We start from the raw sequence: 27,745 nt of genomic DNA on the forward strand, positions 1-27,745 counted from the left end.
ATATATATATATATATATGTATGTATATGTATAACTAAATCACTTTGCTGTACACCTGAAACTAACAAAACATTGTAAATCAACTACACTTCAATTAAAAAAAAAGAAAATTATCCTAAAGAAAGTAGGGACGTGAACAGCAGGATGTGATTGTCCATGTAAAAGGAAAACTAGAATACTCAGAATTTCTAAGTTGAAACATAGAGCAAGTAGGTTCCTTAGAAGAGGTTTAATGTCTAATTTTCAACAGAAAGTCACCTCATTTTATTTCTACAAGAATAAAAGTCACTCATAAAAATATAGGAACATGCAGAGAATGCTTATGAAGTACTCTTAACTTCAAAAGAAAAAAATGTGAATGTCTGGGTTCTGGCAATGTCCAGGATATGTTACAAAAGGTAGCAAGTAGAGTTTTGGACATTTACAATAATTTTGTACTGCTAAAGACAATGTTACCTAGTTTTTGATACCCAGAGAAACAAGCAGCTTGTTTTTCAAACATTAGTACTAAATTGCCATATTGTATGTACACAACCTGGATGTTCCAATCATTCTACTACTCAACACAAATCTGATTTTTTCTTACAATTCTGAAATCTGGTTGATTTAATTTACATTAATTTTCTCAGACGCCAAATTTGGTAATGAGAATACCAATTATCCTGATATTGTGTTCTACCAGATCTTACCCTGTTTGAAATGAACATGTTTTTCCTCCGACCAAGTCTGGGGTCAAAAATACCTATATCCACCTGCAGTTTAGAAAACTTGTTTCAGAAGTCTACTTCTTCACTGGTTTAAAACCAGTGGCATTTTTTTTTTAACAACAACCGCAAAAAACCAAAACGAAAACCAAAATAAAAACAGTAATTCTAAGAAGTAAATTCCTTTACAAAGTTAACAAATTAGATAATTATATTTACTTAGGAAGTCATAAGTAAATATTTTTAAGGGAAATCTTTAACTTTGGTGTGAATTACAGAGGTATTCAATTTCAGCCTTACAGTTTTCAATGTATAATGTTTCTTACAGAGTAGTTTTATATGTATCAGTCCCACAAACATTAAAATCTCACATGCATACAGCAGATAGTCGAATTCTCATTTTTGTAAACATTTTGCACACTTACAGTATGCTTATTATGATTATGTTTAATCATAATAATGAATCAGTTTTGCAGTTACTGGATACTTGAATACATACAACCCTGAATCAACTGAAAAGTACAAATTAAGAATGAAATTAAAATATTTATATTTTCTTTAATGTTTACAGGTAAAGGCACATTTAATAAAAAGCAATTGCGTAATACACACTGAGAAACTAACAGAGCTAAGCACATCATGAGAGAAAACAGGAACTACTTCATGAATTGCTTTGGACCTTGGAACAAATTAATTACAAATATTAAGTAATCGTAAAGTAATTCAGAGTAGTGCCGGGCAATAAAATTTAAAATACACTTGTTTTACAGCCTCATTGCCAGATCCTAGAGTCACTGTAGATGGAAATACCATGTTAAGATAAACAAAGACATTAACTGTCTTTGGGAATCGGTTCTTACTTACCGAAATTTGCCATCTGTATTGTCTGGTTTCCAGCCTCTGGAACATTGTAAATCACAACAGCATCAGCATTTCTTCTGCCTGCTGTTTGGATTTTTTCTGAAAATGTACAATTACCTCTTTCTATCAGCGCGATCCAGGGCTTCTTAGTATTGGTGAACTCTGTGTTGTAGTCACAAGCTTGGTAGTTATTGTTCTTAGGGATGCCCACCATCCCCAAAGCATTAGCCACCGGTGAGGCTAACCCATAAACACCACATTCACATGTCTCTGTTGAAGTGTAGTTGCTGGTTTCATTGTAATAAGTCACAGTCACATAGGCATTCACTGAAAAAGGCGCTGTGATTTTAAATAAAAAGGTAAAAATTACCAGCAGCTGAAAACAACTGGACTTATTCTCCTGGTTCATTGCTCATTCATTTGAGCATAAAACTTAAGATGTCTGCTGATATTTCCAACTATCGGTCACCATTTGTCCACTCAGGTCCCTGCTAAGCAGAAGTTTGAAATTTCAGTTGCAAGTAGGTAACCGATCTCACCTCTAGCAACGTAAGCTCTGAATACATCAGCTCTATTTCACTTAGCTATATTCCCTTTTGCCAGCCCCTCCTCCAACTGTACACAGATGTAACCCTTAACCAGGACTATCTTAGCAATAAATAACACCATCAACTTTATTCTACATGTCAACTCATCAGGATTGGATGACTTCCTTCACTGACATTTTTTTCTTCTCACTGTTCCAGCTAATGAACTTTCATAAACATGGAGTGGACTGGAATGAGGAACTGGACTCTTGGGACTCCCACGTGACAAAATGAAAGTCACCTCTCTCAGATTATCTAAAACACGAAACTGGTTTTCCAAGCCCTGCTGAAATATGCTATCAACCAGTTCAGCTGAAAGTAAGTTAAGATCCATCATTTTAATTGCTATGGCATTGGTAGAATTGATTTCACAGCCTTTTTTTCTCTTATTCCTTTGTGGAATTTTTCTTAACAGGCTCCCCAAGGAATATCTTCTGCTACCTTTGTTTATTCATTGAAAAGGAAATATACTCCAGTCACTAGAGGTCCTTTCCTTTCAAGTACAATGCCTTGCCCATGGTGGGCACTCAAATATTTGTTGATTGATTGATAGCTATGAGTTGATGCATTCCATTAATTTTTATGTCCCATGTGTTATACTCTAACAAAAGACTGTTCAAGGTTTATCTTTTAATATTTAAAATATTTAATGCTAGTTCTTTCAAATGCACAGACAACTTTATTTCATTTCTTCCTTTACTGTAAGCTCTGTTTTTAATCAGGAGTACACAGGACACTAGCAGCACTTGGGCATACATTGTATGGGCTCAACTGGTCTGGGTAGATTTTGAGAAAGGGAGATTGCAATGTGTGCCAAGGGCTAGTGAAGGAGTAGATGAATGGACAAGACAAACAGAGATAGCAGGAGTCTGACTGGGCCAAGAGTCAGCAAACTAGACAAATAGGAATCAGGGTGTCAGAGAAGCAGAAAGACACCAGATCAAAAGGAAGGCAGACACAATGGTGGTCTGAAGTGCAAGGAAAATAGTCTGAAATAAGGAATACCACTAGAGTCAAGGGGACAGGACAAAAGAAAATAGGAAAATAGGAGATGTTGTTGAAGGAGATGATCAATGAAGACATCCCCACCCCCTGTCAACCTCTTGTCCGTTCTTGGGCATCTGAGGTATTAACGTTGGAGTGAATCCTGCAAGTAGGAACTAATAGTTAACATCAGAGGAGAGTTCAGGGGATCTGCAGTACAACCTGATGGATAAATCCCAGCAGACACACAACAGAAATATGAAACTTTATATTCTGTTATGGCTGCTGACTACTCATCAGTGTATCCCCGCCCTCACAGTACCTGGTATTAGTAACAACTTACCCGCAGTAATTACTTAATAATTATTCATGAAAAGTTTAAAGGTCTTGTGTATTAGCTTATGGTCTATTTCAGAGTAAACGCAAATAGTTTATTATTTTGTTATTAGCACTATCACTGATGTTAAAACTCATAATAAAGACTGTACTCACTAAACAAAGAAAACTATCAAACTGAAAACAGAAGTGTCATTATCAAAATGATTAATCTGCTGATTGCTTATAGACATCTGTGATAAATTCAACATCAGCATTCAACAGGAAATTCATTTGTAAACTTCTAGAAGTTTGATTTAACCTTCTCTATCAGTTATTAAATTGCTTCTAAAGGAAAAATCATTATATGTTTTTAACAAATATTTATTTTGATTATTTAATTTTTGGCTGCGTTGGTTATTCGTTGCTGTGCACGGGCTTTCTCTAGTTGTGGTGAGTGCGGCTGTACTCTTCCTTGAGGTGCGCGGGTTGCTCATTGCAGTGGCTTCTCTTGTGGAGTATGGGCTCTCAGCACGCGGGTATCAGTAGTTGTGGCTTGCGGGCTCCAGAGTGCAGGCTCAGTAGTTGTGGCGCAAGGGCTTAGTTGCTCCGCGGCATGCGGGATCTTCCCCGTCCAGGGATTGAAGCCCTGGCCTCTGCACTGGCAGGCGGATTCTTAACCACTGTGCCACCAGGGAAGCCCAAATGCTTTTAAAATGACAGCTTTCCATAACACTTTGTGGCAGTGCTGGTCAACTTTGCTGAACTATTTTAAATTGCTCTGAAGGTTGAAGTGCGTGACTTTATAAGGTAACCAGCATTATATACCTTGTATGTAAGTGCTTCTATATTTCCTTGTATGGCTCTCAGAGTCATAACTTACAAAGATAATTTTAGATTTTTAAAAAAAATTTTGAAGTTAAGTAAAATTAGCCCTAGAACAATAAATACCCATCAATGCAATTTCGCAGTTAACTCCTAAGGTAATTTGCTGGGGGGTGAGTTGGTCTAGTACTTATTCAGTGTTTTTAACATTTTGTCTGTGGAATACCTACATTAGACTCACTTTGAAGTTTGTTAAAAGTAAAGATCCCTGAGTCCTACTACCAGTTATCCTGAGTCAGGATCAGAGGAAAATATCTAGGAATTCACATTTTTAAAATAGCTCTCCAGGGAATTCTTATGCACTTTACAATTTAAGAACTTTAGATCATACAAGTTGTATATGATGAATAGTACAGGATCCAGTTGTAGTTTTGACAGATTAGCTGCTGTCATTTTATTTCAACCTTATTGTGCTTCAACTTCCAATCTATAAAGGTTTGATATTTATTTGTACTTTAGGTGCTTCTCTGAACATATCTGAAGTTATCCCACAAACCAAAAGGTTGTGCAAGTGCTGACACTGCAACAGCTAGTGTTATATCCTCAGGAAAATAATAGCCTCTCCTGGACTTTTTCTTCATTTACACAATGAAAGAGGCTGGATTAGAATTTATCTATCAAGTCTTTTCCAGATCTGACATGCTAGAACTCTATGAAAATGAAAGTTGTTTCAAAACTATCAATTTTAAATTTTTCCTTCTTAACAGAACAATTGAAGATGAAACTGCGTTGAGAGTAGATGAAAACTATAGCACCTAGACAGAAGGTAAGTTCAAAGTACTGGGTAAAGCTTGAGCTCTAATAAAACAAACAAGTGCTTGAAACAGAACTATATACCAGTAGTTTTCAAATTTGTCTGCACATTAGAATCACCCAGGGGAGCTGTTAACTATTTTGACACCCAGGCTACACTCCACTCAGAAACTTGAGGTGGGGGGTGACCCGCAGACATAGTGATTTTTTAAAACTCCCCAGGTGATACCAATATGAAGCCAAGTTTGAGAACCATTGCTATGTTTCAAGCATTTAATACTACTGGACTTTTTCAATTACTTGTACCTTAATATTAAGTACCTTAATAAATATTAAGTATCTTAGCAAAGGTACACAATACTAATAAAGGCAGAGAGAAGGGAATTCATCATCTCTTAAGCAAGGAACATTTCAATTTTTTCCATATGATAGAATAACGGCTATGGCAAACCTATCGTTTAAAGATGAGGAAGTACAGGGCTGTGTTTCTAATACAGATACCCCTTGATTATTCATAGCAAACTTCCAATTCTGCCCTGGGTGACTCTAACTTGGTATATGTTCAAAAGAAATAAAAATTTTAATATTAGCCCAAGCCAAATAAAAGAAATAGTCACAAGGCCATATCCAGCTGCAAAGGAAGCAAGGAAAAGTATTCTTTATTCTAGGTAGCCATATGCTTAGCTAAAAATGGAGAGAACTATTATGATAGAAGAGAATAGGTTATTAGGGTACAGCTAGCAATCTCTGCTAACCTCCGTATAACCCATTCTCCTTCCAGGAGACAGTGACCACTCTAAAACAGGATTCGAATCAAGGGGTATCACTGGCCACAAACCCTTTAATGGCTTCCTAGTGCTCTGAAGATACAAGCTAAAATCCTTACCACGGACTATAAGGCTCTGAGTAATTTGCAAGAGCCCTTGTCCGTTTGTCTCATCTTGTATCCTACTTTCTGCACTCCAGCCATGTCAGTTCTCATTCAAGTCCTCAAGCACACCTTATGCTGCAAGGCCTTTGCCCCTCAAGTTCACTTCCTCAGGAAAAACTTTCCCAATGATCCCTCCCCCCCAGCTTCCTTTGTGAAATTTATCTCACTTATTTGTGCAATTATTTGAATGTCTTTCTCCTTCACTACACTGTAAGCTCTATGACAGTAGGGGCCATGTCTGTTTTTGCTTGTATTGTATTGTGATCTAGTACAAACCCAGCGCTTTCCATAGAGTGGGCATTCAAACATTTGGATATACGCTGCAATAATTGGGCTCATTATTTTTATGAGCCCCAGGATTTAGAGAAATTTATCTCACAATAATCTACTAGCTGAAAATTTATTATTATTCAAATGTTTTCCTTTGTGCTCAAATTAGAGTTTAAAGAAACAGACATTGGAGTTATAAGCCCAACCTTAAAATTTAATTGTCTTGACAATTTTACATTAAATCAGTTAGTCTTTTTCTGCTTCAGTTTCCTATCTACAAAACAGATATTAAAGTCTTGTTAGGGGCAACTTCTGGATCTTAAGCTACTAGAAGTCACATGCAATAATCTCAGAATAGCTTCAGAAATACTCAAATTAAAAAAAAAAGGTTACTTGATTTTCAATGAAAATGGGCATATGATTAAAAACAGCTAAAATATTTCAGATTTCTGTTAAAAAATACATATATGTATCAGTCACTGAAAAGGCAACAAATTAGGAAGAACATTAGCAATAAAAAGAACGGATTTAAATATTTCAATTTTTTTTGGTTACATGAGCTGCTATAATTGATAATGGTCTAATCATAACTTTAAAATGTTCTTCACCAAAAACCACATTTTCATGACACATGATAATAATACAAAGACATTTTCACTGTTCTAGTAACTATATTAACATACCAAAAGAAGCATACAACTGGATGGGACCATTATTTTGCAAATTTTACAAATTAGAAAACTAAGGCCAAGCAGTTTAAGTAGCTTTCCTTAAAGTTCCACAGGGATTTAGGGACAGACCTGTAGCTAGCTTTAAGTCTACTTTTTATTTTTTTAGTATAAAGGAAAGCAAAAACTTAGCACCAGAAGTGGTATCAACATAACAATGTAAGAATGAGGGATAATATATAGTGGGTGGTATGACCTAGATCAAGAGATAAGTTTCTATCTAATGTTTCCATTTTGGAGATGCTACACTAATATAATATGACTTGACTCAAATATAATCTCAAATAACTGAAATCTTCATATAATCCCCAAATCGAGTTTTATGTATTCATTTTAACCTTTTTCCCTAAAATTTCCTTACTAAAAAGAATTGATTACTGAAATAAGCTGTACTGAGTAATACATATTTCACCTCCCATCAATTTACCTCCATATTCATGGGCAGCAATGCCTTTAAAAACAGGGAACTGTACCTGAAAAGGTAATTAGTAAAATAGCAACCAGCTCAATTGTAAACCAGATAAATGACTTTAAAATAATAGAATTGGTTATAATCTATAGTCCATATTGGCAGAAGGTATCTAGCTAAAAACATCAAATATTATTAGTGTCACCAAACAAGGGTTTCAAAATTTCTTAAAAGTCCTTGATCTAAATATGAAAAAAATTAATGCAGGATAATTCCAACAAAGAAATAAAAGTGGCAGAATAAACATGTGCTCAGATTCTTCTTCTTTTTTTTTTTTGCAGAAAAAGTTTTTATTGGGCTATAACTTGAAAAAAATGAAAATCATGAAAGTATTTTGTCTTGCACAATAAAAGATTATTATTACACTGTGCACTAATTTTTGTATTAAAAAATAAGATAATCTTTTTCTGACGAAATTGCTTTGTCTTGTAAAGCATCTATCCATTTTTCTTTTATCTTTTTTTATTTTTTATTTTTTTGGGGGTACACCAGGTTCAACCATCTGTTTTTATACACATATCCCCGTATTCCCTCCCTTCCTTGAGTCCCCCCCACCCTCCCCACCCCAGTCCTCTAAGGCATCTTCCATCCTCGAGTTGGACTCCCTTTGTTATACAACAACTTCCCACTGACTCTTTTACAGTTGGTAGTATATATATGTCTGTGCTACTCTCTCGCTTCGTCTCAGTTTCCCCTTCACCCCCCGCCCCCTCCCATACCTCGAGTTCTCCAGTCCATTCTCTGTATCTGCATCCTTGTTCTTGTCACTGAGTTCATCAGTGCAATTTTTAGATTCCGTATATGTGAGTTAGCATACAATATTTGTCCTTCTCTTTCTGACTTACTTCACTCTGTATGACAGATTGTAGTTCTATCCACCTCATTACATATAGCTCCATCTCATCCCTTTTTATAGCTGAGTAATATTCCATTGTATATATATGCCACATCTTCTGTATCCATTCATTTGTTGATGGGCATTTAGGTTGCTTCCATGTCCTGGCTATTGTAAATAGTGCTGCAATAAACATGATGGTACAAGTTTCTTTGGGGATTATGGTTTTCTTTGGGTATATGCCCAGTAGTGGGATTACTGGATCATATGGTAGTTCTATTCAGATTCTTCTTTTAATAGTTTGCCAAAGGAGTTCAATGTGTAGATCTCATGTACCATCTAAAATTAGAAACTTCAGTGAATGATTGTGGTCTTGCGGTAGACTATGTAATATTTCATAATTTACTAACTGATTTGTTAATATAAAAGTGACACCACAGTAGTATACTTGTGTCACTTTGGAAAGAATCAACACATATTGTCACTTGAAGGTAAGGTCTCTGATGTAGTTTGCTATTTTTCTTAGGAAACTGCCATAGTAGCTATCCAATTTTGCCATAGCTGGAAATGTAGACACAGATATTTAACTCCAAATTTGGACAGGAACATTACTATAATATAAAATAAATTGCCATGGAAGTTGTTTTTAAAGATCCTAAATCTTAATAATGAGTTCATATTTCTCATTCAATATGAGAACAGAAATTACACCTGTTAAAGTGTATAGTTTTGCAATCTCAGCATGAGGTTTTTTAGCCAATAGCTATTTAAGTATTAACTTCTCCCCTTCTCCAACATGTATGTGGCACTAAAATTGAATTGCTTGTTAAAGTTTATAATAGCTTCATACGAAAACCCAGATTCTGTTTGATAAACAACAGTTTTGAACACACATGGAAGAATCGTATTGGCTTACTTAGCAAGCACATGTAGGTCTAACATAGGCCAAAAATATGGAGCAAAGACATCAAATACATTCAAAATGAGACAAGTTTTAACTTCTTTAATAACACATTCAAAATTTTAACATGAGAAGGATTCACTATTTTAATTAACATTTAAAAACAATTTTAAAGAACAAAAGAGTGAACACATTTATGAAAAAATTGCAGCATCTGTCTTTTGGTTCGTGAGATACCCAACACATTTAAAATGTGTAGCATATGAAATCACAGAACCACAGGGCTAGAAAGAAACCTACAAGTTAATAGCTTAACTACAGTCAGATTCATCTTGATACAGAGTACTTTTTAACTCATGTGATGGTCATTTTGGCTCATCTAACTCATTACATAGATGTCAACCAACCACAGAGCCTTGCAAATGTGGAATGGCCACGTACAGTTAAAACAAAGTAAAACAGACAACCAGGACAAAATCAATTCCCTTAGCTACTGTTTTATACTTTCAATATGAGCACTTAAAATGTTAATTTGAGATAAATTTTCACTATTCAAACTCACATTACATGTACCAAAATTACAAATGAACACAGCAAGAATACAGACATGCTGTAGCCTCTGGCTTTAAGACCACACACTGGTCAAAACATTTAGAAATTCAAAGGGTATGAACTCACATCAGGGAGTGGAAAACATTAAGACAATTTAATTTAGCATGTTCTTTATACAGCTGACCAAACTAAAGACCAAGGCAATTGGCACATAAAAATTCATGTGTACTTTTGAAAATGATAGAAACTACCTTTGTTGTGAGAAATGGAGGCTGACCACTTTAGGAGAATTTAATCCTCAAATTAGCAATTCAAAATTTCCCATTATAGACAAATAAAAATGGAAGGATCTTAAATGTCCATGAAAAGTTACTCTTTCAAGTTGGGATGCCTTATGCTGAGGTTTTAGAATAAAAGTACACTTCACAAATAGAACAGTGAGCACAAGTTATTACAAGTCAAGATAACAGTCACATAGAAAGAAGTAGGTGAATTTTCTTGATACACAAAAATAGTTTTGATGACCTTTTCAAGTAATGAATTTAAAATGAAGTTTGTTAGCTCCAATACAAGATAAACATAAAACCACTTAACTTTAGAGTTTATGTAATATTCTTACTTAGAAACAGTTATTGAAATTAACAAGAAAATAACAGAATATCTTTAAAGCAATGCCCTCTTTATAATCTTTAATAATTTTACTTGACAATTTTTAAGAATTTTTATTTGGTCTATAAATTTTGTGCAAATAGACTTCTGTCTTATTGTTACCCAAACTACAGATATCCAAGATACCGATGATATGCACTCTATCCAGTTCAGTTGCTGCTTTTATAATATTACCTAAAAGTAAAAAGCAGATGGTAAGTATTATAAAATAGTTAAATATTTACTTGGATTTAGTATCACATAAGCTGCTTTTTTTCTTATAATTAACAGGATCTCTCATCTTCTCCCTCTTCCCTCCAATTCATCACACACATACATCAAAACTATGTTAGAGTAATTTCTGCAGGTAACAGTGAACACATCAAACAGATGCTACCAAAAATGTCAAGATACAGGCTGGTATTCCAAAACCTTATTTATTTATTTAGTGGAGCAAGGTAAATCTACATATTTTCAAGGTCATTTAGGTGCCAAGTAAACTTCTTACAGCCCTTCAAGGAAATACAAAGATAAAGTTTTCTATTTCGAAGTCCAATCATCGATTATTTGCAAAATTTACAAGACATAAAGCAAAAATAAACACGTGTAACTGAAGCCTCTTTTAAAGTATATTTCCTTTGAAGTGGCTTTATTAAATAGCACTTAGCTTTGGATATTCTTAAGAAGCTTTATCAAGAATGGATTGGGTGAGTGACATTGACGAAAATGTCAGAGTATAGAATTTCAGGGCTCTGTTCCTCCACTAAAGCAACTTATAAGCTAGCAAAAAATTCTCAGATCAACTTTTGCAGAACTCTGGAATCTAGACAAAAACTTAACAACCTGGTGAAAGATTAATGAAGAAAGAAGCTGCTGCACTGCAGTAAGAGTGTGCTGTAGTGTTTTAAACTGCCCGCCTACTCCCCAGATCAGCAGCAGACAAGAAGATGGTAGCTCGCACTCCTAATGTAGGTTGCTAGCACCAGAGGGAGCAATGCAGAACTTATTCGCAAAGATGTGGTCGTGTATTTTGAGCTGTCAGGCAGCTTCCTCAAGGTCAGATGCAAGGGCTTGCTTGTGTTTCACCCAATTTGGAGCATCACCATGACTAGGATAGCTTTCCCAATGGCTTTTGTTGAAAGCATATAAACCAAAAGCATTTGTAAGAGCAGTCAGGGAAGGGTATAAAGTTGGCACAAGCAATAGACAGAGCAAAAAGCCTAGGGAGGAAGGGGTTGGGAAAAGAGATAAGTGGGGGAATGTGGGCTTTTAAGAACTCCTGTGTATTCCAAGGAATCAAGAAGGCTACATGTATGCCCAGTGCTGGATGCATGTTCAGTAAAGGCCTGAGAAAACTCTCATTGTTCACCTCTGGCTGACCATCAGTCTCTGCAGAGCAGGAAGTGAGGGCTAAGACAGAGTCATAAACAGCTTGGCTAGGCACCAAAGGGGTGCCACAAAACAAAGTCAATCTGCAAAAAGTGAGAAAGTAATGTTTTTCTTTTCTTCCTTTTCTTGACTAAAATGGTATTTAAGGAATCTCTTTCAAAACCCTAACTGATCACTACTAAGCTACTGTATCACAGACTTCAGTGGCTACACATGACAAAGACTTCACTTTAAACATGAGAAAACTATAAAACATTTAGAGGTTGAGTAACTTAGGCAGTCACAGGGTGATTCTAATCCAGACAGTCTGGCAGCAAGGCATGGGCTCTTAACCTTTTGTGCTAGAGATACATCTCTACAAAATTGTGCCCAAGGGCCAGTAGTGGATCTAGATTTTGTGGGGCTCGAAAGGTATACTATTTGGGGGCCCTCTTTATGAAAGAGAAAGAAAAATACAACAACAACAACAAAAAACCAGACGGGCCTTGGAAGGGATTTATGCAAGTGAGAGCTCCTCAAGCTTAGGCTTCATTAGCTTCACAGGAAAGCCACACTGGCTAGGCACGTCACAAAATCTGATGAACGATTTAAAAGTGTGCAAGTTCACTAAAGCACAATGAATATAATAACAACTGCTAGTACTATATAATTTTCTTCTTCTTTGAGTGGCATGGACTTTAATCCAGATGCTTTGGAAAGATGTCAAGATCTTCAGATTTGATGCTAACAGCAGAAACCCAAACCTTAATATTCTAATTGTTATCATATCATTCTACAAATAATGACTTATGTAGTACCTGCAACACAAAGTATAAGTAAGTCTTCTGTTTAGGTGACTCTGCCTACTTGTGTAAATGACAACCTCTCTGTGCCTCAATCTGTTCATCTAGTACCTATGTCATAGGCTGTTGTGAGGATTAAATGCATGTAAAAGCACTTAGAATGGTAGCTGACACATAGTAAGGACTTAATTGTCAGCAACCATCACTTTCTACTTAAGAAAACCTAGTATTAAATTACGTTATTATTTATATTACAAAGGAATTATTTTAATAGGATTACAGATTTTACCTATAAAATGAGCTTCTCTACATATTTTAAATTGCTGAAATTACAAAAATTGCACATTTTTTAGGAACATCACAAATGCATAAGGTGGGTGTGACAAAGGCAATGCTATATGTTTTTGCCACTCCATTTTCTCTTCATGGTCACATGGAAGATAAAGTGTCCTGGCCTCCCTTGCAGTTAGGCTGGGATCATATAAATAAGTTCTGGTAAATGAGAATGTGAGTGGAAATGATGTGGCACTTTTGGTCCAACACAATTAAAAGCCAGTGTCTTCATCTCTTTCTTCCTCTGCCTAGACAAGCCTAGAAGCCATTTGTTCCTGTTGGAGCTGCAATAGGATGGAAGCACTCTGGATACCTGAATCATTGCTGAGGAGAAAGCTAATAACTGATTGCATCAGACTTGACTTGAGCAAGAAATAAACGTTTACTGTGTTAAGTCACTGAGACTTTGGAATTGTTTTGTACTGCAGCACAGTCTAACCTGTCCTGTAATATAGTGTGGTATTCCTGTCTCCGAAAATAATATCAGAAACCCTGATTACCTAGAGAATAAAAAAATTATTTTCTTACGTGTGTTAAAACCTTTCCATATCGTGTTACACTTCTGAAATGTTTATCAATGGAAACAATGCTTTCAAAGAGGTGGGATATATACATGTGTGTGTATATACAAACATACATGCATATATATATATCCTTGTAATTCATAGTTAAATATAATACCAATTATGGCATCATATCAGTAAGTATTTTTCAATAAATGATTTGGGAACTATGGCTAACCCCCTGGAAAAACATTAAGCTGGATCCCTATCTCATTCTCTATACCAAAATAAATTCCAAATGGATTAAAATTTTAAATTATAAAAATGAAGCCATATTATCAGAAGCAAAAAAACCCCACCAAAACCCCCAAACAACCCAATTCAAAAATGGGCAAAGGACTTAAATCGACATTTCCCCAAAGAAGATATAAAAATAGCCAACAAGCTCATGAAAAGATGCTCAGTATCATTTGTAATTAGGGAAATGCAAATCAGAACAACAATGAGACACTGCTTTCGGATGGCTGTTATCAAAAAAACCCAACCAACCAACCAAACACAACCTCCTTTCCCCACCCCCCACAAAAAAAAATCAGAAAATAACAAGTATTGATGAGGACGTGGAGAAATTGGGATCCTCGTGCACTGCTGCTGGGAATGTAAAATGGTTTGGTGGCTCCTCAAAAAGTTAAACATAGAACATATGACTCAGCAATTCCACGCCTAGGGATCTTAAAGCAATTGAAAGCAGGGACTTAAACAGGTACTTGCACACCAATATTCATAGCAGAACTATTCACAATCACTAAGAGATGGAAACAACCCAAATGCCATCAACAGATGAATGGATAAACAAAGTGTGGTACACACATTCTACAGAATATTATTCAGTCATAAATGGAAATTAAATTCTGATATATATGACAACACGGATGGATCTTGAGGATATTATACCAAGTGAATAAGCCAGACGCAAAAGGACAAAACTGCATTACTTCACTTATATGACATAGAATAGGCAAATTCATAGGGATGGAAAGTAAAATCAGAGGTTACTAGGAGCTGGGGGGAGGGGGGAATGGGAGTTACTGTTTAACAGGTATAGAGTTTCTATTTTTGGATGATGAAAATGTTCTGAAAATGGGTAACGATGATGGTTGCACAACATTGTAAATGTACTTACTGTCATTGAATTGTACAATTAAAAATGGTTAAAGTGGTAAATTTTATGTTATGTATATTTTGCCACAATACAAATTATATGAGTAAAAAACCAAAGCTGTAAAAGTATCAGAAAAAAACATAGTGAATTTAAAAAAAATCTTGGACTGAGTAATGCCTTTTTGAGTATGACATAAAACCAGCAGCCATAAAAATGAAAGATTGATATATCTGAGTACATAAAAATAAAATTACTTAAAATATCAAGATTCCCACTGGATAAATGTCAAACTGGTAAAAGTATTTGCAACACACAATAAAGGTTAAATTTCTTCAATATGCAAAGAGAACTTACTAATTAGTAAGAAAAAGAACTCTCTTTTAGAAAAATGGAAAAAATAAAAGTAGCATAGAAAGTTCATAGAAATAAAAAATATAAATGGCCAATAAACATATGAAGATATTCAAGCTTAGCATAATTAAGAAATTAAAATGAAAATAATGATATAAATACTTTTTTGTCTATCACCTGCCAAAGATCAACAAGACTGATAAAATCTAACATTTCTAAGGGTGTGAGTAAAGTGGCATTCTTTCTTTTGGTTAAAGTGTAAATTGTTATAACCTTTTTGAAGGACATTTTGACAATATCTACCAAAATTTTAAATGCATACATCTTTTGAGTCAGCGACATCTAAGAATGTGTCTTACAGATGTGTAAGTGCACAAAGATCGTATTATATACATACACACAGATAGATAAGATATACTCATTGTAGTACCGTTTGCTAATATCAAGAACATTTAGAAACAATCTAAATGTTCGTCAATAGGGAACTGATTAAGTAAATACTGGTATATCTACACAGAGGAATATTTATATACTAATATGAAAGCTATTCAAGACAGTGTTAACAGGAAGAAGTAGGTTATGAAACCATGTTTACTATAATTCCATTTGGGTGTATTCAAGAGAGAGAGAGTGTGTGTATGTGTGTGTGTGAGAGAGAATATACTGTTATACACAAAAATAATTTCTTAAAGGATTCAAAGAATACTGGTTACCTCCAGAGAGTGGGGGAGTGGGTTGGCAGAAGGGGATGGACTTTCAAAGGCAGGGAGGGGAACTTTCATTTTCACCCTGTACCTTTTGGTATTATTTGAATTTTTAAATTATGAACATGTATAGCTTTTATAATAAAAAAGAAACTAGCTCAAAAAAATGTTTAAAAGATGATACTGGGGACTTCCCTGGTGGCTCAGTGGTTAAGAATCCGCCTGCCAATGCAGGGGACACAGGTTTGATTTCTGGTCCAGGAAGATTCCACATGCCATGGACCAACTAAGCCCGTGTGCCATAACTACTGAGCCTGTGTTCTAGAGCCTGTGAATCACAACTACTGAGCCTGCATGTTGCAACTACTGAAGCCTGTGCATCTGGAGCCCTTGCTCTGCAATTAGAGAAGCCACTGCAATGAGAAGCGTGCACACCGTAACGAAGAATAGCCCCTGCTCGCCACAACTAGAAAAAGCCCGCATGCAGCAACAAAGACCCAAGGCAGGCAAAAAAAAAAAAAAATCAATGTTATACTATAAGCCACTTCATTATATTATTCTGTATGTTATCTTTCAATTCATAATTATGGAGGGAATGGAAATGTTTTGAATCAGACTGATCTGGGTTCAGATCCTAGCTGTTACCCATGCTGGTGAAACTCTCTGATTTTCAGAATGATCATCTATAAACAGGGGATAATAATGTTTACCTTGCAAGTCTCTTGCTAGGATTAGTTGTAACATGTAAAATGTCCAGGCTCAAATGCTTTGCACAGAGCTAAATGGACACTATCATTATGTCATGAAAAATATGGTATTCCTTGTTCGAAATGAATCACCTTGCTTTTGATTACATCATTTTTCTCTTCTAGTGATTCTTGCCTTTCATGTCCCAAATATTAACTGCTTTGGCAGAATGGTACCAGGTATTTTCACATGACCATGTTAGTGACTGTTGGAAGAATGCTGGCACTAGCAACTAGCAGATACCTGAAGATTTTGCCTTGATTTTTTTATATCAATAATAACATACACATATAGCAGAAGAAACGTGACAGAAGTGGATATTGTATGATGCAAGAACATGAGTGCACAAATATTTAGAGTACATATTAGGGCCCTAATTACGAAATCCAGAATTACTGAAAGTCTAAGGAGCTGAAATGTAAGAAGTAATACTGCAAGTTAACTAATATATCATCTTTAAATTGGACTGTGGAAAAAATAAAAAACCTCATCTCTCACAAAATTAAATACTCAAGTTCAGTCTGCAGTAACGATTACTGCCAAAAGTAACTTCATCATCAGGCACAGCTCATAAGACTTATTTAAAAACAACATACACTCTAGAGTTTCATCAGCTTAGAAAGACCCACCACAAAATCCCAAGATAATAAAGGCTTTCTTTAAAGCTTTTTAAAATGCAATATTCTTATAAGCTCAATGAAAACGGCTAGAAACTTTACCACATGCTTAGGAAATAGAAATGACAATAGAAAGTGATGAGGATAATTATAATTGGACACATAATTTTACTGGTATATAGAAATGATTTAAAGTTCAGAATATTATGTAGCAGCCTAAATAATTAGTTGGTTGAAGGGTTTCACTATTGGGATTACATACACTCCTAGTTGTCCTCAAGGAATTTACTGCATAGCATTTGAATAACTAAACATTTATAAGAGAAAACAATTGTACTGTACTATACTATGGAGGTAATGAAATTTCAGGCAATTGTAAGGTGAAAGGACAAATTGTCTAACCTGAATTAAAAGGAGAGAAGAGTAGACACTGCACTACTCCATGTGCATACCACTTAGGTCTAATGAATATTTACATTTAGAAATGTATTATAAGAGAATATTCTTAATGCCTACCTGGAATAGAAACCATTAATCTATCCAATTTTATTTAAAAATATTCTCATTTATAAGTCTTTGGGTACTTTTACCAAATAACTCTTTAAACTATATCAAATGTTAAGGCTAGAACTATTTATATAATAACATCTTAAGGTTAGGACTGTTTGCAATATTAATTAATTTTATTTTCTGAGTGAAAAGATCCTGAGATTGTCTTACCTGTAAGTGCTTTTGTAACTTGCAGTTTGTCATTGCCAGTTAATTCCTGTGGATGCACACAGCTGTAATTCATGCAGGTTAATAATGTGTCTATTTGAGATGTTTGGACATCTTCTGGAGAATACATGGGGAAGAATGCAACATCGATTGCTATCTCATGATTCAGACCTGTTAAAGAAAAATCACACTTTATTAAAAGTGCAGTGGGTTAGTACATGGTGCTAATGAGGCCAGATTCGCTGCTTTGATCCGCACATGTGCCAAATAGCTTCAAAACTGTAAAAAACAAAAACAAAAATACTTTCAAAAGTAGGAACTAAAACCTCTGCTGTGCAAACATTTATGAATACACTATTGGTTGAAGGAGCAGACACTTTGGAGCAATCTATCACCACCGCTGGAAATAATCCCAAATCTTTTCATATTGATGGAAGGCTTAAATTTTAATATCCAGAGGACAGCCTGGTCACATAAATGAAGTCACGCAGGGTGTTTTCTTCGTCATTCATGACAGGTGCCACTACAGGATAGGAGAATTCAGAGGAAATTACTGATTCCCTTACTGTCATTTGGACTTAAGGATGTAAGACTCAAACAAGGCCAGGGATGGTAGTAACAAGGTTCCATTTGTCCTCAAATACACACGAAAAACTTCAATCACTCACCATTAGGGCTAGAAAAGGTTACAGAATGGGGGAACAACCAACATGAATGCTGACCTGTGTCTGTTGTCTCTTTATGAGGGTCAATGTCAACTAGGGTGGACAAAAAAGACTTCCTAGAGGCAAGGGTTTGAGCTGGGTATTAAAGGATGAGCAGCATTTAAACAAACAGAGAGAAGGGTATTTCAGGCAGCGCAGGGAGAAGACAAATGTATCAACCAGAGTTGAGACCATCTTGGCTGGAGCACAGCTTGAAAACTCTGAATTCCACGTGATCACCCAAACCAGAAACCTAGAAGTTATCCGTAACTCCTCCCTTTCGTTCTTCCCCTATATTCAGTCAGCAATTCCTATAGATTCTGTGACCTCAATATCTCTCATATTCATCCCTATAGCAATTCTAAAGTATGGAGTATGAGCAAATGATAAGTAAACAAATCCTTCCAGTTAAGCTGTAAACTGATCCAGAAATACAAGTCCATTCTTTGTTTTTTATGGGCAAATGACACTAAGTTCCATAGCTTTAACTTAACAAACAACTAAGGGCTATTCAAAGCTTTTTAAGGATTACTAAAATCTGGTATTCACAAACTAAAATAGTCATGCCATCTAGAATTTACTGTGGATTCCAATTCAGCATTGTAAGTATAACTACCTCCTAACTCTTAGCAATGCTGCAAAACTCATGTCAGTGTGTACATGCTGCTCTCCCATTTCCTTGATTCTAATACTAAATCTAACTCTAAGACATACTATCAATTTAATACCAGTTTTTTTTAATGAAAAAGGAAACTGCATTAAATGTACCCATTGACTTAAAATGCATTCCAACTTGCAAATGTTAAAAAAAAAAAGGTATGCTTTAGAACGGAGAAAATATCAGAAGTTGGAAATCCTGATATTTTCAGGAAGGTAGCTTTATTTTCAGTGTGTCATTGATACTATTATGAGTTGCCTTCTAAATTATAGAATACTGTGAGTTTAGCTTCAACATTATTGGCAAAATTTGTCATGAGTTGTTTGGTTAAAACTAGAGTTCAGAGTGCAAATGTATAAGTAAATACACCTAGGGCCTCTGTACTTGATGTTCCTGTACATGGAATGTCCTTTCTCCAGATAAACACACGGCTTGCTCCTTCACCTCCATCAGGTGTCTGGTGAAATGTTATTTTCTCAGGGAGACGTCCCCTGACCACTCTATTTAAAATTTAGCCCTTTCCTACAACAGCACTCTCCAACCCCTTTCTTCTAGCACTTATCACCATGTCATTTTACCATAGGCTCTGTTATCTGTTGCATTAACTCATGTAACCTCAGCCCCCAGAACAGTACTGTGCATGCCTTAGGGGTTCAGTAAATATTTGTTAAATTGAGCAAAAGAATGCATATGTGTGCATTTTCAACTTATAATTTTCAAATATTAGACTTAAGGACATTTGTGCATTGTGTTCAAATATGAATTCATCCATATTCCCCAAAGCAAAAGATGAACACAAATATCCTCCCCACAATGTACATGTATAATGCACTTCAAGGGTGACTTACTGTTTATGTGTTACTTATTTATTTATTTTTGTTTGTTTGTTTTTTTTGGCACATGGGCTTAGTTGCTCCATGGCATGTGGGATCTTCCTGGAGCAGGGATCGAACCTGTGTCCCCTGCATTGGCAGGCAGATTCTTAACCACTGCGCCACCTAGGAAGCCCTATGTGTTACTTAAATAACTTACAACGTACTATCTAGGTAAGTGTGATAATAAATGTGGACTATATCAAAAATTAGAGGGAAATGTAAAATCAAACTAATAAGCTCATATTCCTCTTTTGTAAAGTGTATTGTATGCAATTTATGTAACTTCCTCTCAAATTCTTTGTTATCACTGAATTTCTTTTCCAATGAAAAGTGTGTGTTTGTGTGTTGGGGAGGAGGGCAATTTGTAATCCCAGCACCTAGCATAGTACTTAGCATATAACATATTTCATGGAATCTAAGATACTATTGATTTTTAAGATGATCATTATTTTATATACCACTAAGAAAGAAAAATGCTACTAACTAAACAAAGGCATGACATTGATTATAAGATCCATTTCAATTTTCGAAGGTGTTAAAATATAGGAAAAAAGTGTCTTACACTGATGAAATCTGATAGTAGGTACTTAAGGTTTGGAATAAGGGACAGAGTTAAGGGGTGGCAACAGTAACCAGCTCTGGAACCCATATAATCCAGTGTGCTGCTCTATTCAAGATATAAGAATGGGAAGCATGTCAGTGGGACAGAATATTCTAAAGATATATCCAGTGAGGGAACCAAGAGTAAGGGAACCCAGTGCTACTCAGTTAATGGTTCAAGTAGGCTTCAACTCGGAAGGAGGCATACCTCAGGGGTACAAATAATTGGTCCTGAGCTTGCAGGCTAGTACCAAGGAGGGCAGGAGTTATGTTGGTCTGCTTGGTTGCTTTAAAAGGAGAAAAAAATCAAGATAAAAGCCTTATGAGTTCCACATAACTACAGCATATTACATTACTTTGATGTTACAATTAATGCTATTAAAATTTTTAAACTATCATTTAAATGCATTTTGCAGAAAAGGAAAAGAACAAACCATATAAAATCTTTTTGACAAAAAATCTTCTGACAAAAATCTAGGACACTTAGAACAATAGGTATAATTTAACAGCTCTCCTTAAATTATACCTATTGTTACTGGGGTTTGTATCTCTTGATTTCCAAGAGATAAACAGATGGCTTTCAGAGGTTTACTAAAGGCTGGTTGAAAAATTATTTTCCTTATTGTCTAAGTCAAATGCAAATTGAAGAGGGAACTTTTAAGCTTTACCTGACTCACAGCATTTCATGGGTAACTAAATTAGTGTTGGCAGAGTCAATGATATACTAACACGATCTATGAGTTCAATCAACCTTTTGAAAAGTAAATTCTTATATTTAAAATGATAAATCATTCTTAAAATTGACTAATCAAAAATTTTGTACCTGGGCTAAAGGCATTGAAAATTTAGTCTGTTACTTCATCCCATTATTTTCTCTTTGAAATGTGTTATTACATAAAAGGCAATGGGCTGAGATTTTAGCACTTACGAATACTATCTACTTATTTGAGTCAAGTGAGATGGCATAGCAAGAATTTTAACACAAGAATTGCTACTTCTGAGACAGGTTTCTGATATTGCCACAGTACCCAGTTGGTTGTTGGGAGCTGTTAGAATTGTGGGAAGGAAGACTAATAATTCCACTTAATATTCTCAATAATGATTCACCCTAGACCAGCCAAGGCTAATGACCAAGTAACAGGGTTATGGTCTGAATAACCTTTCTGGTTCCCAGAACAAGACACTTCAAAACTACTGGGTTCTCCAGAGATCAGCAAAATACAGCAGAGGGACAATAAACCTCTAGAAGGTAGTATCAGTGTAAGCTGGACAATCTTCATGTTGGAAGAACTTTAAACATCATAATGACTGGGACAACCTAGGTGGCACAGTGGTTAAGAATCCACCTGCCAATGCAGGGGACACAGGTTCAAGCCCTGCTCTGGGAAGATCCTACATGTCGCAGAGCAACTAAGCCCATGCACCACAACTGTTGAGCCTGTGTGCCGCAACTACTGAAGGCTGCGTGCCTAGAGCCTGTGCTCCACAACAAGAGAAGCCACCAAAATGAGGAGCCCACGCACCAAAAGGAAGAGTAGCTCCTGCTCGCCACAACTAGAGAAAGCCCATGTGCAGCAACGAAGACCCAACACAGCCAATAAATAAATAAATAAATTTATTTCAAAAAATCATACTGACTTATCTGCCTTAATTGGTTTAGTTAGTTTTATTTAAAAACAGGAATCTATAACATGGTCAGCAAACTGTGAGTGGGAGGGGAAGGGTCAAATCTAGCCTCGACCTGGTTTTGTAAAACCCATGAGCTAGGAAACTTTTTTTTTTCACTTCAAATGGTTGAAAAAAATCAAAAGAATATTTTGTGATATGTGAAAATTATGTACAATTCAAATTTAAGTGTCTATAAATAAAGTTTTATTCATGAATAGCCATGCACATTCATTTACACATTGTCTATCGCTGCTTTCACAGTAAAATAGCAGAGCAATGAGATATCGCCTCACACCTGTCAGAATGGCCATCATCAAAAAGAACACCAATAACAAATGTTGACAAGAATGTGGAGAAGAGGGAACCCTTGTACACTGATGGCGGGAATGTAAATTTGTGCAGTCACTGTGGAAAACATTATGGTGGTTTCTCAAAAAAGTAAAAATAGAACTACCATATGACCCAGCAATGTTACTCCTGGGCATATATCTGAAAAAAATAAAAACACGAATTTGAAAAGATACAATGCACCCCAATGTTCACAGCAGCATTATTTATAATTGTCAAGATATGGAAGCAACATAAGTGACCATCAACAGATGAATGGATAAAGAAGATGTGGTATACATGTACAATGGAATACTACTCAGCCGTAAAAAAGAATGAAATTTTGCCATTTGTAGCAACATGGATGGACTTGGAGGGCATTATGCTAAGTGAAATAAGTCACACAGAGGAAGACAAATGCTATATGATATCACTTATATGTGGAATCTAAAAAATACAACAAACTAGTGAGTATAACAAAAAAGAAGCAGACTCGAAGATACAGAGAACAAGTTAGTTGTTATGTGGGGCGGGGGGGAGAGGGAAGGGGGAGGGACAGTATAGGGGTAGTGGATTAATACATGATTTCTAATCATGGCTTGGCTTTTACCTAGCTAGGGGTTATGACTAGAAGATATCCAGGCTTCTTTTACCTTTAAAATTAAGTACCTCATCAGGAACAATCCTTTTTTTCCCCTTCCTGCCAGAAAGCGCACAGAAAATTACTACCAAATTGTAGTAATTTGTTATTTACAGGCACCTAGTAATACCTACTTTTTCTGTTTCCTCTTAAATGCTCTGTTTTGTTTTATCCATACATAGCTTATTTTTCACTGTCTTTTATCCCTATAAATCCACTTATGTCCTTGAAAAATGGCAGGATATAAAACAGCCCAGTTCTAACATGGATTACAGCTGGTTGGGCAGAATGACAAATTTGCCTTCTTTACATTGATTCTTGCTTTTAGGTGATGCATAGTAAAGCTATAAAGGTTCACAATTACTTATAAGACAGCTGAGATGTTTAGAGGAGCAATAACATGTTAAAAAGAAGAAAAATATTCAATTTCTGTGATTCCAGATGAACTCATGATTTTCATGGTTACTTTTTGTGATGCATCAGAAATCTCTGCTATAATTTTTGTTTCCTAGATGTAAAACTAAGATTGATAAATTATCCAAGGATACCAAGCAATGCAGTCTAGTAAAAAGAAGCATTTGAACCTTAGGTCTGAGTTTCTCTAACAGAGTCAGTGGGAATTCGTATTTTTTATAGATTATATACATATACACAATCACATGTATGTACATATTTATGTGTGAGGAGGTAGGGAAGAAGTGGGAGAGAGTAAAGGGGAAAAAAGAATCTTGATAAAGGTCAAGGTAATTCATTCCAGTACTGTAGACGTAAAAATCTATGAAATGCATTTTCTTTCAGGCATTAATTTGCTAATGGCATTTCATCATTCTTTCATTTTAAGGTGACAAGACCTTCCTTTCAAGTACAAATAAAAAAAATTTCCTTGATCTAGAGTAGAGAGTAGCTCATTTTGGCTAAGATTTCATTTTATAATTAATTTTTGTGTACATTTTTCATTCATGAGAAACAAACTTTAAAAATAAATATGTTTAAAACTAGGTTGACTTCAAATTATTATAAGTTCTATAGCTACTTGTCAGTTTAGAACAATCTGAGAAAATCAGTTTATTGTCCTTTGTCAGACAAGAGAGTTTTTTCAATAGCTTCTTTCTGTTCAACCTAAGTTACTTGAGAATTTTATTTTCTTCACAGGCTAAACAGACCTCTGTTCACAGGATCTTCTCTCAATTAGTATCCCTTTCTCTTTACCCTACATTTTACCCTTCAATAGTTCAGATGCACTGAGAATATGAGCAAGAAAGTGGTGGTTAAAGGAGAAGAGAATCAGTTTTAGAGGTAGTTCCCTCGGTTCCCATTCTTCTCTCCCCAATACTATCCAAGGACTTGCCAATATTTAAAAGCCCACAATTAAAGCTTAATGTATTCCAGAATTAGGGCTCCACTCCTTTGGTTTGAGCCAAACCGGAGCTCTCCTTAGGCTTAACTTTTTGGGGGGCTTGGGGGTGTGGAGCACTTAATTTTTTACAGAAAAATAGTATCATCTATATTTAAATTATGTCAAATTAATAATACTCAAAGAGAAGAACAGGTGACTTACCTAAGATGGTTACTTCAAAATGTCCAAGGCTTTGGACACTCTTAAAATCATCAAGTTTGGGGGGCCTTCCTTCTGGTAGTATGTATTTTGAAGGCTGAGAATTATATTGCTGAGTAAGAAAATTTCTGTGCTCAAAAACAAATTTCCGTGGAATACTTTCAGGATAAACATGGCTGTAATGTAGGTGACTTATTAAGCCGAACTTTTTCTCTCTCCACAGCTGACTTTCCCATTTATTGCTTATAGTTTTTCTGGCTTTCCCTAGGCTACCAGTGCTTGTGCTTTCTCGACCTGTTAAAGAAACAATGAGATGAACACAACTGACCTATAAACAAATGAAATCAGGCAATTCACTACAAAAAAGCACAGAGTAATGAGAAATAGCTTAATTAACTTTAAAAATCAAACAACCACCTACAAAATGTAAACTGAATGCCCAAAAGATAATTCTTATTAAAGTGAGGAAAGAACTAAAATTCACCTTCAAAATAAACTTTTACTCCAACATATTAAAAAGTAATAATTTTTTCTGTTGCTGGAATTAATGAGATTTGTAATTATCTTCTTTATACTTTTTCTATATTTCTTAAATGCTCTTAAATAAACAAACATTCCTTTTATAATTCAATGACAAATTCAAGTTAAGTCAAATTCATGAGAATAATAACCTTTAGAGATTGGACCACCATTCACTACTGGTGGAATTTAAGCTAAAAGTAAAATTTTGTTAATCTTTGCTAAAAAGTATCCTGAACAAATATAAAATACAGTCTATTCTGTGGATATAACTCTCTTTCAAAAGGACCATTTATAAAGATATTCCTTTCAGATATAAATAACATATGGAAAAAAAGAGGGAATTTAATTGAAATGAAAGGCCATTTCAATTCTTGATTGTTTACCATTGAGTCAATTTATCATTTACGTACAATTTATCAAATACATTTAGTTTTCTTTTCTGAAGAATGCTTTACTTATTTATGTATTTATTTATGGCTGCATTGGGTCCTTGTTGCTGTACATGGGCTTTCTCTCTAGTTGTGGCGAGCAAGGGCTACTCTTGGTTGCAGTGCACGGGCTTCTCATTGTGGGCTCCTTATTGCGGTGGCTTCCCTTGTTGCGGAACATGAGCTCTAGGCACATGGGCTTTAGTGGTTGTGGCACACAGGCTCAGTATCTGTGGCTCACGGGCTCTAGCGCGCAGGCTCAGTAACTGGGGTGTATAGGCTTAGTTGCTCTGGGGCATGTGGGATATTCCTGCACCAGGGATTGAACCCATGTCGCTTGTATTGGCAGGCGGATTCTTAACTACTGTGCCACCAGGGAAGTCCCCGACATTTTGTTTCTAAGGCAGAATATAATTTCCCTCTTTCACATTATGACATCCATTCATTCACTCAGCAAATAACGATTGAGCATGTATTATGTACCAGATACTGCGCTAAGGAATTTGGTAAAGCAATATTTTAATTGAATAACACACTCTGAGAACTGAAGACATAGAGTAGAATCAGAAAAAAAAATACATTTTGGAACTTCTCACATTGTCAGTTCTGCTAGCTAAGGCAAGCTGACAGCAACGCTATTTCAGAGTTTAACAAGGTTGCTGAACTGCTTCCTTGTAGGCTGCCTATGCCTCTGTGTTTATTATTGTCTGAGCATAAAAATCCTTGCTGAGACAGAAGGGCGTTTCAATAGCAAGGTTTCAGTGTGGTTAATATATCACTTCCGTTTTTGAACTTTATTCCATATCCCCAGACTATTTTCTTGGTTTCTTAAACCTAAACAGAGACTGAAAATTTATTACGAGGTAAAATACTAGATTGAATGTTAAGAGAGGATAAAGAGGTGAACTTCTTATCAGGAATTCAAAATACTGTGATATTACAAGAGATCTTTTTTTTAAAACTTAAAATTTAGTTGATTAACATACTTAACTTCCTATAATAATGTTTGATAATGAGAAAGAGAAAAAATTTAACCACACATGAAAAAGAAAGGAATCAATAAAAGCCAAGAGAAAAACTCAAATAGGACTAAATCGAGGATTGGGCAATGATTTAATCCTTTTTATCTTCGAGAAATGAATTTCCCTTACCCAAACTAATAAAAGTACATAATTAGATTAGCAATAAGTAGCTATTACAACCCAAGGTATAGTGAGAATTCCTGACTGATCTGTTCTAAAATAATGCATGAAAAGAACAAGTTATAGGTCATTCCAATTTTTAAAAATTAAGTAATTACATTCACTGCATAGGAAAAAAAATCCTATGATTGACACTGTCAGGAATAAGTCAGAATATTTTCTATGTCTGTTTTCTTATTTGAGTGTTAAGAACTGGCAAGGTTTTATGTTTATATGAACAGTTCTGAAAAAATCATACACTGCTTTTTAATTTAGTAACTTGGGACTGTAATTAACTATCTCAATTATATGTTCATAATTAATACAAATGGGTATGAAAGAGATATTGGCAGTCACTGGTCGTTGAATAGCAAGATTTCAAAGGCAATAATTAGGAAAGAGACAAAATACATCTAGAGCTCAGGTTTTTCTAAAAATAAGATGGAAAATTATACACTAGAATTCTTTTATTTTTAGCTTGAATATTACTAAAATTACCAAAATGAAACACACTATGTTTTAGGCCTAATGCATAACTAAGATACAGATTAATTACCTAGCAAAATTATATTTTTGTATATATATAATTATATATCAGAATTATAGTGATCACCATTATTTTAATGATTCATTTAACCCTTATTTCTGGTGAGAATGGATTTATGTTTTAATGAGGAAAAAATTCAGGAGACCACAGTTAGGTTTTGAGGTAAAAAAGGACACAGCATAAATGTATGTGTGTAGCCATAGTGATTTTGTTTCTTCACAAAATCTACTCTAAGCATTTCATTATGTGGATAAGAGTGATAGGTAGGAGTGTATGGGAGCATGGGAGAGGAAGAGGAGTTATTTCCTTTGC

At 35.2% G+C, this 27,745-nt stretch overlaps 2 protein-coding genes across 2 annotated transcripts in view; both read right to left on the reverse strand.

Annotated features, from left to right (window-relative positions):
• Positions 1 to 1,974, reverse strand: part of RNF128 (ring finger protein 128) — a 95,650-nt gene extending 93,676 nt beyond the window's left edge. The window contains exon 1 of the mRNA XM_057719302.1: positions 1,569 to 1,974. Coding sequence (XP_057575285.1) covers positions 1,569 to 1,974 — 406 coding nt within the window. The remainder of the gene's footprint in view (positions 1 to 1,568) is intronic.
• An 8,513-nt stretch (positions 1,975 to 10,487) lies between these two features.
• RADX (RPA1 related single stranded DNA binding protein, X-linked) overlaps positions 10,488 to 27,745 on the reverse strand; it is a 62,778-nt gene continuing 45,520 nt past the window's right edge. Inside the window, exons 12-14 of the mRNA XM_057718979.1 lie at positions 24,759 to 25,049; positions 17,732 to 17,899; positions 10,488 to 10,618 (exon numbers count right to left, since the gene is read on the reverse strand). Coding sequence (XP_057574962.1) covers positions 10,488 to 10,618; positions 17,732 to 17,899; positions 24,759 to 25,049 — 590 coding nt within the window. The remainder of the gene's footprint in view (positions 10,619 to 17,731; positions 17,900 to 24,758; positions 25,050 to 27,745) is intronic.

This window comes from Hippopotamus amphibius, chromosome X (genome assembly GCF_030028045.1).
Source record: "Hippopotamus amphibius kiboko isolate mHipAmp2 chromosome X, mHipAmp2.hap2, whole genome shotgun sequence".
NCBI lineage: Eukaryota > Metazoa > Chordata > Mammalia > Artiodactyla > Hippopotamidae > Hippopotamus > Hippopotamus amphibius.